The 10,586-nt window shown below is 42.3% G+C and overlaps 1 protein-coding gene across 1 annotated transcript; it reads left to right on the plus strand.

The window, feature by feature from the left end:
• The first annotated feature begins 5,832 nt into the window (after positions 1–5,832).
• LOC132583595 (olfactory receptor 6C75-like) lies at positions 5,833–9,498 on the plus strand. The gene is made up of 2 exons (XM_060255218.1): positions 5,833–5,928; positions 8,530–9,498. Exons 1-2 carry the CDS (start codon positions 5,833–5,835, stop codon positions 9,496–9,498), a joined length of 1,065 nt encoding a protein of 354 aa, XP_060111201.1.
• Positions 9,499–10,586: the final 1,088 nt, after the last annotated feature.

Genomic DNA, 10,586 nt, shown 5'->3' on the forward strand with positions numbered 1-10,586 from the left:
GGCTAGAGAGGCTAGGCCTAATCCTGACACTAGGAAGCCTATTTCCCCTTTGATTCTTAGGGGCTTGAAGGGGGTTTGGGGCACAGTGTGCGCATCCTATTTTGAGTCCACACTGGTTCATGATGCTTCCTTGGCTGCCTTCTTTGGGGCCCTTAGAGTCAGTGAGCTAGTGGCACGCTCCAGAAATGATGTTTCTGGTAGTGCTTTGTTACTACAGGACCTGAGGAAAGTAAGGCAGTCATCACCATTCGACGCTCCAAGACTGACCATCATCACAAGGGAACCGTTTTGGAGGTGGTCACATGTTCTGTGGTGAAGTTGTGTCCAGTTTCTGTTCTGTCTGCCTATTTGGCAGTATGCGGTCCTAGGGAGGGATTTTTGTTTTGTCATGTCAATGGCAGTCCATTGCCAAAACATCAATTTTGGGCTGTGACTACTTGAGATTTAACTAAGCTCGGGTTGTCTGGGGTGCGGTTTGGTACCCATTCCTTTAGAATTGGGGCAGCCTCTACAGCTGCCACCCTGGGTTATCCTTCCTCGGCCATTCAGCATCTGGGCCGTTGGCACTCAGCAGCTTATAAAGCCTATGTTTGACCCCTGCTCAGTCCCTAACTTCATGGGAGGGGTTAGCTTGGAGTTTGTGGTTATTGTTGCTAGTTTAACTGTTTTTCTTTTTAGATGCTGTTGTTCCTGGCAAGAGGAGCCGTGTTTTCATCTGTGGACACAGTTATGTGTTTTGGGCTGCTCATCAGGCTCGGAGAACTTCAGTTGGCTCTCAGCTGGGACTCAGCCAGTGGGTTACCATTGAATGGCGGGGACACAGGGGCCTTCATTGGCCTGGCCTGCTGCCGTTGTTATTTCAAGGAAGTGCTTGCCCTCCTCCCCAGGTCTTAGTTATACACCTGGGAGGTAATGATCTTGGACTGAAGAAGGGCACAGCTTTGGCCCTGTAGGCAGAGGAGGATTTTAGGGTTATCAAGGAGAGATGGCCTGGGACCATTATAATTTGGTTGGCCATGATCCCCTGCCTTTTTTGGCGTGGTTTTTGGTACCCTTTGGGCATCGATAGGGCCCGTCATAAGGCTAATAAAAGAATTCGGAGAGCCTTGGAAAACGGTTTGGGCTGCTACTTGCCTCATCCGGACATTCATATTAGTTGTCGCCACCTCTATAGGGGTGATGGCGTTCATCTTTCAGATGAGGGTAATGGTCTCTTCTTGGGAGACCTTTGGCAAGGGCTGCAGATGGCCTCAGGCCTCCCAGTGGGTGCTAAGGCCTAAGCAGAGGCTTGGCCTTAGTGGTGGCAGGTTTCTGTGGTTAATGAGCTTATGAGGCTAGGGGAGAACCAGAATGCACCCCCCTTTTGTGGGGTTAGGGGTCTGTCAGGATCAACCTTTAGGTTTGTCGACCCGGGGTCAGAGAATGCAGACCATCCTTTGGGGCTTACCTGGAAGGTTCATTTCATTGAGTTGCCAAGCTCGTGGTTGGACCTTCCCGGTTTGTTGCCTATTTGCTGAGCTGGCCTGGTGTGAGCTGCGGTGTACAGCTCTAGCCAGGGTCTGGGTTGCTCACCCATTAAATGGCAGGGGAGGTATCTGTTGAGACCCCTGGCCCTGACCAGGCTTCAGGTTCTGTTTAGCCCTTGCCATTTATTAATAAATTAAATAAAGTGGCCCTTTGTTTAATCCAGTTATTGCGTCTGACTCTTTATTTCAACCTGGGGGGGGGCAAAGCTCAATAAACAGTAGTCCACTAAGAATCTTGTCGTTCTTCAGATAAAATGTTCCCTCAGGATTTTCCAGAAGGAAGTTGAATTATCAGACGCCTTTCATTTTTTTATAAAATGCTACCTAAATGTTTCACATATTACAAAATTAAAGTTCGGCATTATTCATCAGATTCAGAATACTGGTAACAGTTTCTTGAAAAGAATACAAATTCTAAAAGACAATTTCAAAAGATGGAATATGTTTTGTTACTACAACAGTCTGAATATAGTGAAATAACCCAGTTGTCATCTAACTCGACATTACACAAGGCTTCTAGTACTGAAAATATCCCTTTGTTGGGAAGCTTTTGTTTTGTTTTGTGAGGAAATGACATTCACAGCAGATTTATGCTGTGGATCCATTTGCTCTGGCTCTGTTGAGGCACCAGACACTATTGGCTCACTATGGAATTGGTCAGCCTATCAAGAGAGGGCAGCAGGCTCCTTATTCAGCTTCACCCTCTCAGTTACAAGTATTTTTCTGTGGCTGACCCACCTTCCCTAAGAACAACACAGGATTAGCTGGATGCCAATTCAGGGCTGAACAGGAATTTAGGAAGGGGGAATTTTCCCAAACTGGCTCAGGTGAAGCCCTTTTCCCCCTTACTCCATGCTGTCATGGGGGACAGGATTGTCATTTAAGGAGGCCTGGCTGTAAACTGATTAGGCCACAATTAGCTGGCAGGAACAGAGCTGATTGTTATAGATAGATAAGGTTAATCGGTGAGCATCATGAAGCATCTGGTGTGATGGGAGGATATTCAGAATGGGACATCACATGCCTTGAAGCTAAGTGCCCTATGAAGGGGCATCCTTGAGTGGCTTCTTTTGAATCTGGTAGGAGCCTTGTGGCACTTTAAGGAAGAGGGATAGATGGTGATAAGAAAGGCTGGTGGAAGTGCTGGATGAGTTTGGAGCCAGAGAGGATTAGCCCAAAAGGCATACCAAGAGAACTCCTAGCACAGCCTGCCCTCAAAATTGTAAGCTTATTTGAATATAAGCAATGAGGTAGATCAGTCATTTAATTAATGTAAATAATTATTTAAATAAACAAAAATTAGTTGAACTGATGTCTTGTGTTATCACTGGGAGGAGAGGTTTCCAGAACAAATCATATTATGATTACAACCATACACAAAATTATTTATGAAACATATCAAAAGTGAATTGACTGACTGACTGATCTACTGATTAAAAAATGTCAAAAATCTAATGGGATTTTTTAAAAATAGTATGAGTGCATCCTTATGTAAAGTTATTCCTGTCTAAAATCATTGAAATCAATGGACTTGTTCGTGTGTGTGTTATGTGTTGTCAACTCCCTTCTGACTTATGGCAACTCTATGAATTAATGTCCTCCAAATCATCTTATCATTAGCAGCCTTCCTTGGATCTTGCAAACTGAGGGCTGTGGCTTCTTTATTGAATCAATCTATCCCGTGTTGAGTCTTCTCCCACTGCCTTTCCTAGTATTATTGTCCTTCCTATTGACTCTTGTCTTCCCATGATGTAACCAAATTATGATAGCCTCCCCACTCCTCCACTTACAGCTGCTGGAATGGCCTTTGTTTAGCCATAGCTATCACAGGAGTTGTCCTTGAAAGGGCAGCTGCTGTGAGAGCCCTCTCAGCCCCACCCACCTCACAGGGTTTCTAATGTGGGGGGAGAAAATATAGGCGATTGTAAGCCACTCTGAGTCTCTGATTCAGAGAGAAGGGCAGGGCATAAATATGCAGTCTTCTTCAGTTTATTCATTTTAATTTCTAAGTTCAAAGGAATCTACCATCAATGGACTCAGAAAAGTGTAACAGGCTTGCACTGCTAGATTCTCACAATGGAAAACTGATGATATGACAAGCAAACAGGAGAAAAGATCTGTTCTCAATCATGGTGCCAACACTTCAGAACTCTCTAGGGCAGGGATCCCCAACCCCCAGGCCATGGACCAGTACTGGTCTGTGGCCTGTTAGCAACCGGGCCATGGAGTGAGGCAGAGACCTTTTCCTACTCCTCATTTAAAGACCTCCATGGGGAGGCAGGGACAGGGTGTGGGGGCAGCCTGGGGCAGCAAAAAACCCAGCACCCCCACCGGTCTGTGGAAGAATTGTCTTCCACAAAACCAGTCCCTGGTGCCAAAAAGCTTGGTGGCCACTGCTCTAAGGGACTGGTGTGTCTCTTTCTATCATTTTCTTCTACCAGTGGTTGAAGATTTGTTGTTGCTGTTGTTTGGTTTGGTGTTTCCTCACAAACTCTTATTAGCTTTCTTCTTCCCCTGTCTGATCTCCCACCACCACTAATGCTCATTTCCTCTCCTTTCTTCACAGCCCATACTATGTGTTTTTTCTACATGCAGGTGTCATGATACCCAGCAAAGCCTTTGGAGGAGCAGAGAAGATTGCTCCCCTCTGGTTGGTTGGATTACATACATTAATTTGAAGAGGGAAATCCTGTAACAATGGTTCCTCAAAATAATATCAGATCAGATGTCTTTCTTTTTAAAAAAAAAAATTACAGCGTTATATAGTACATACATGTCTGAGAAGCTACTGTGCTTAAAGTAGCTACAATTCATTTGATTCTGGGTATCGACCACAGATCGTCAAGTTCAAACCTTTATAAATATTCTGAAAGTGAACTCTTATCTTCACCCACCTACACCTACTATATCACATTTGGGGATGAATCTTCAGCAGATCTAATCAGATTTATCTATGAAATAATGAACAATTTATTCAATGGGTCTTTCTCCCAGGAAAGTGTTCACTGGATTGCAACCTTCATTAACATGATCATTTCTATATATTGAAGAATGTCAATTGCCTGCTGTCTCTACATTATGAAAGGTATATACTAAAAAAAGTCTTATTAGGATACGGCCTGGCCCTTCCCAGCCAAGCCGGCATCGCCGGCGTTCAGGCTGGGGGCCGTCTTTGCCCCCTCAGAAGGAGGGAGCAACAGAACGCTCGGCCCGGTACATCCGGGTCTGTTTCTGGGCGTGGCATCAGGGCTATATAAGCCCCGGCCCCACCCAGAGCTCTTCAGTTCCTTTTGGGCTCTCTGCCCGCCCACCCTCCCTTGACAGTACAGGTTTCAACCGGTCGCCTTGTTAGGGGCCAGGTAGGAATTTTTTCATCTTCACATAATTGGCCCATGTGGAGTTGTTTTTCGCCTACCTTGTACTGCCTTGTAGCATTAGGTGTTAGCAGTAGGAGTTTTAATTCGGTCGCAGGCTGGAGGATGTTTTGGCCACAGTGTTTTCAGGGGAGCACCTATGGCCTAGCACCAGTGGTGCGGGTGGTCTGTAGGAACCGCAGATGGGCTACATGGCTCAGTGCGGGGAATGCAGATCACGGAGAGCCTCACCTGGGCAGATCTTTCCATGGGGGATTGATGCTAGCCCAGGTGGAGAATGGCTGGGGCCTGGCCGCTCAGCTACAACCTGAATACGGCGGGCTTGTGCTGGGGGCAAGGTGGCTCGCCCTTTGGACTAGGCGGGGTCAGGGGGTGACCCCAGGGCTTGTCCCGTTCAGGTCCCATCCCTGCCAGTTATAGGTTGATTAATTATTTAATAAAGCGGCCCGGTTTTTATACCCAACACTTTGTGTCTGTCCCTTCATTCCAACTGGGGGGGCAATGCTTACTCAGCTTTTGATGCAACAATCTGTAAATATATGATGCAACAATCTGTAAATATATTGCTTTCTACTATAAAATAAAGTTAACATTGAAGTTGAGTTAACTTCTTTAAACTATGCAGCAAAGTTTCCAAGGGGGTCCCTTGGGGGAGAAGTTTTCTCTACATTTTATCCCTCCTTCCTCTTCTATCTCCAGCAGAAAGAGGCATGAATACATCACTAAGAATATAGAAAGTCAAGTAGAAGCAAACTTCTAACTTTTACTTCCCAGTGCCATAGAATATCATTTTGTCAAAATACCATTTATTTAAATAAATATGGAGAAAAACTACCAACATTTCCCTGTTGCATGAATACAAGCTAAAGCCAGACTCCAGAACCAGCATCTGAAGGACAAATTGGAAAGTGAATACAAAACACCAGGGAAACATGTCAGGTTTCTCTTCAGATAGCATAAATCTTTCACCTTTTGGAATGGAATATGAATGGAAAGTATCAAAGATTCCACCTGTAACCATCTTAGAGGTAAGCTTTTATTGATTTCTATCACTTTTGTATCCCCATTTACTGTATCTGAGACAGGACATTTTAACTTTTATTCCATTATGTGAAACAAATATGAAACAAATAAGCAAGCTAAACAGCAACAAAAGAAATAAGCTAGTCTGAAACCTGGACAGCTTATAGAGACCAACTAATTCTGCTGCTTTTCCTGTGGTCTCAGAATCACAAAATACATCTGATTGATCTGCTCTCTGTTGTGGATCAGATGAGCATCTGAGATTGGATCAATGATATCTACAGAATGTAAATCCCTAACGTTCTGTAGAATATTCTCACAGAATGTGAATCTGTGATTCTCTAGGACTGTCCATTGGTTTACCAAGAAAGAAGTAGAGGTGGCTGGTTTGCATGCAATAAGCAGAATAATATGTCTTTTGTTGAGATAACTTGTCAATACTATGACCATGCTTTTGGACTGCATACATTTCTTCCAGATGAAGTGTCCAGGGCAATATATATTGTTTTAATAATAATAATATTTTATTTATATCCCGCCCTCCCCGCCGAAGCAGGCTCAGGGCATCGATCCATACAATAAATTATACAACAGGTTTTAAAATCACATTCACTTAAAAATATTCCAATTAAAATTAACAATTCTAGTGCTACTCTGTTAGGTGTAAATACTATGGCAGAATCACTTAAGGCGAATTATCAATCGTACAGTTAGGTGAAGGCCATCCCAAAAAGGAAGGTCTTGCAGGCCTTGTGGAATTGTTCGAGGCTCCGCAGAGCCCGCACTTCTTCCGGGAGCTGGTTCCATAAGTGTGGAGCTGCAATGGAGAAGGCTCGTGTACGGGTGTTCTTTAATTTTGCCTCCTTCAGCCCAGGGATAGTCAACTGGTTCTTCCCAGCTGACCTCAGTGCTCTCTGGGGTTCATATGGGGAGAGACGATCCTTCAGGTAAGCAGGTCCTTGACCATATAGGACTTTAAAGGTAATAACCAGCACTTTGTAATGAACCCGGTATGTAACTGGCAGCCAGTGCAGTCCGCGCAGCCCTGGCTGTATGTGCTCCCATTTCGGGAGCCCTAATTACAGCCTAGCCACTGCGTTCTGCACCAGCTGCAGCTTCTGGGTTCAGCACAGAGGCAGCCCCATGTAGAGGGCATTACAGTAATCCAATCTTGAGGTGACCGTTGCGTGGATCACTGTTGCTAGGTCCCAATGCTCTAGGAAGGGAGCCAATGTTAGTAAAGGCCAAATGTTAAATGTTAGTAAAGGCCAAAAGCCACTGTCATCATATCAAATAATCTGCTCAAATTGGATTGCCAATTAACAACCCTAAATATTTGTCCCCTGTATATTTTCAGTCACAGACTGGTCAATTAATATGTCTATACTAGTCATCCCATTAAGTGAACCATATATTGTATATGTGGTTACAGGAAGGAAGATGAACCATTCAGAAACATTAATTAAGTTCACTCTAGTGGTATTCATTCTTGGTAGTATTTTTAACTCTTGCGTTGATGCAGAAAGTACACATTCTCTGTCTTCTGTGTCTTCACGTGGCTAGATTTCTGATTCTTGTATTGGTTTAGGAGGTTTTTTAGGTTTGTGGGGCTGTTTTTCTAAGGCAGTTTCAGACATTGTCCACTGTGCTTTGATTGAAGTAATGTTTTCAGCACTGTTCTTGGTAACCCAGGCTAGACTTCTTTCATCAGATCAGAAGCTAAGTATTGTCAGCCCTGGGTAGTATTTGGAAGGGACACTATCAAGGAATACCAGCGTCATGATGCAAAAGCAGGAAATGGCAAACAATACAATATTCAATTTTATATAACAATACAATCTAATAGCAATTTTACACATCTCTCATTCACAGTTCACTGCATGAAGGAATGAAATATGTGTAAAATTGCTATTAGTGCTATATATCATTGAAATATTGCATTGTATTTGCACACATTGATTGTATTTGCATATTACACACGGTAAATATTTTATTTGAATTGCCCTGAAACCATGGGCTTGAATTGAGCTGAATGTGAATTTGAATTGTATTAATTCTCATTAATTCATACATGGCAGATAAAGAATACAAGAAACTTAATTCTAAAATAGTCATTGACGGTTATATTGTTCTGGATTTTTTTTTCTAGTTTAGTTCTTTTTAATACCCAGCATGGAGTTTGCCTTTTTGACCTCTGCCGCACAATGTCAACATTTTCACTGATCTGTCTTGTGAACTGATCTGTCAACCCCAAGATGTCTTGTGAACTAAGCCTTGAAATAGAGCAAACCAAGCTCAGGTAATCTTAGAGCAAGCCCACAAACTACCAGATCCTTAACACTGTAAAATACTAAGGACTATCCCTGAATAGCAAATTCTGTCACAATACTAAACTTGGAAAATAAGACCATTGCTGAACAGTTTCCTGTGACTCTTTCCTTATAGTGATGTACTGTTAGCATTCAAACATACAGGCATTCTGAAACAGTAAAATAGTCAGATAACCTTGCCAACCCAATATGCATGTCAATGGTGGGCTTGGGTCAGGGACAGGGGTGGAAACTGGTCCTCTCTAGCAAACTAACACTCTTCAAACTGTATTTCAGAATGAGTTTGATATTCACCAGCAAACAGAAGCTGGAGGAAATCAGTCAAGCATTACAACATTCACCCTTCTTGGATTTGGGAAATTCTTTGAATTTCAAATTCTCCTCTTCATACTGTCTTTAGTAGTCTACATTCTGGCTGTTGCCGGGAACCTCCTAATTATTGTACTAGTTGCAGTTGACCAGCACCTTCACACACCCATGTATTTCTTCCTGATGAACTTGTCTGCCTTGGAAACCTGCTACATTTCAAACATCCTTCCCAGAATGCTGTCCAGTTTTCTAACTGGAGATAGATCCATTTCATTCAAAGGCTGTGTCACACAATGGTATTTTTTTGCTTTCTTAGGATCCACCGAATGCTACCTCCTATCTATGATGTCTTACGATCGGTGTTTGGCAATCTGCAAACCTCTTCATTACATGAACATCATGAGTGGCAGACTCTGCCTGCAATTGGCTTCCACATCTTGGATGAGTGGGATAATAACCAGCACCATAATCACCTTCTTTATGCTACAACTGACATTCTGTGGACCCCATGAAATTGATCATTTTTTTTGTGACATATTTCCAGTGTCAGACCTCTCCTGTACAAATCCTTACTTTGTGAAGCTTTCAACCTATATTCTGGGTGGCCTGGGAACTGTTGTCCCTTTTACACTTACATTGGTCTCCTACATCTGCATTATTCTCACTGTCTTAAGAATTCCATCCAAAGTTGCTCAACAGAAGACCTTCTCCACTTGCTCCTCGCATCTCATTGTAGTGATACTTTTCTATGGCTCCTTATTCATTGTCTACGTAATCCCTGAAACAGACACTATGAAGGAGCTACACAAAACCTTCTCACTGTTGTACACTGTTCTTACTCCTATGTTTAACCCTCTCATATACAGCTTGAGAAACCGAGAGGTAAAGGAAGCTCTTTGTAGATCAGCCAGGAAGTTCAGCAACAGAGTTTTGTAGCCTAAGGTTGATGTAATGAAGAGGTTTGCAGATTGCCAAACACCGATCGTGAGATCTTGGTAGAGCATCTGGCATCCTGAAATGACTAAAGATCTTTGGGGTAAATATGAATTGTTCTTGTTTACAAAACTGTATAGTACCAGGTGCCAAGTGCTCTGGTGTAACACTGTACATTGTGATATAGTTGCAACTGACTTTTCAAAATCTACCAATGAAAACTGTGATGATATTCCAAATACTGACATCAAATACCTGATATGCGTGCCCTTTGCAGGTACTCCTTCCATTTGTCTTGCAGCTAATATTTATCATTAAAACCCCATGCAACTAAAAGAATATTCATAACATATGTTTACTTGGCATTTGATATTTATAAAAAGAACTAAAGGGAGAAGGCTCAAGTTCTACATTCACGTCTAGAAAAATATATATATTCTTGTTAAAATTATATTCTCTCTGTGTGTACCGTATAATAAAGATATAAATCTCTTGAAAGTTACTAACTATATAACTATGTGTATTGACTTATAATCAGTGCAAACATAAATGTTACAAAGTCTACAGTATACAGTAACAATCCTTTTACAATGCATGCACATTAGAAATCCAAGCATAGTCCATTTAAAACTATATAGCCAAACTTAGTTGTACAAAAGTCCTATAAGGAGTGTATCACATCGTAAGTATGAATACAGTTTCCACATATATTGCTCACTCCAGAGTTCTTGAGAGTAAGACAAGTTAAAGCCCAGCAAATTATCAATGTAAGTCATTTTGAAGACTCTCTTTTTCAAGAGCTTGTGATCCTTCACCAGATTAACTTATTGAGACAAGGTTATCAGATGGAATGTTCCAGCCTTCAGAAATCAACAGTGGAATTCCTATGCTTTCTTATTCATCTCCACATTGTCATACACAATCCTGGAAACGGTTAATTTTTTTTTCTCTATAAATCTCAAACAGCTGGCTCCAAGTGGAGGGAGGGGTTTCCTTGATAATGTCAAATGGCTACACTGGGAATCATGGGATCTAAATGGAGAAAAGCCATATCTGGTAGAGACTGCAATAAGGATAGTAAATTAGGCTAG

Source organism: Heteronotia binoei, chromosome 15 (assembly GCF_032191835.1).
Source record: "Heteronotia binoei isolate CCM8104 ecotype False Entrance Well chromosome 15, APGP_CSIRO_Hbin_v1, whole genome shotgun sequence".
Taxonomy (NCBI): Eukaryota; Metazoa; Chordata; class Lepidosauria; order Squamata; family Gekkonidae; genus Heteronotia; species Heteronotia binoei.

Coding starts and splice junctions, on each gene's coding strand:
- LOC132583595 (XM_060255218.1), top strand. CDS start 5,833: ATGTCAGGTTTCTCTTCAGATAGCATAAATCTTTCACCTTTTGGAATG. Junction 5,929..8,529: donor CACCTGTAACCATCTTAGAG/GTAAGCTTTTAT, acceptor ACTGTATTTCAG/AATGAGTTTGATATTCACCA.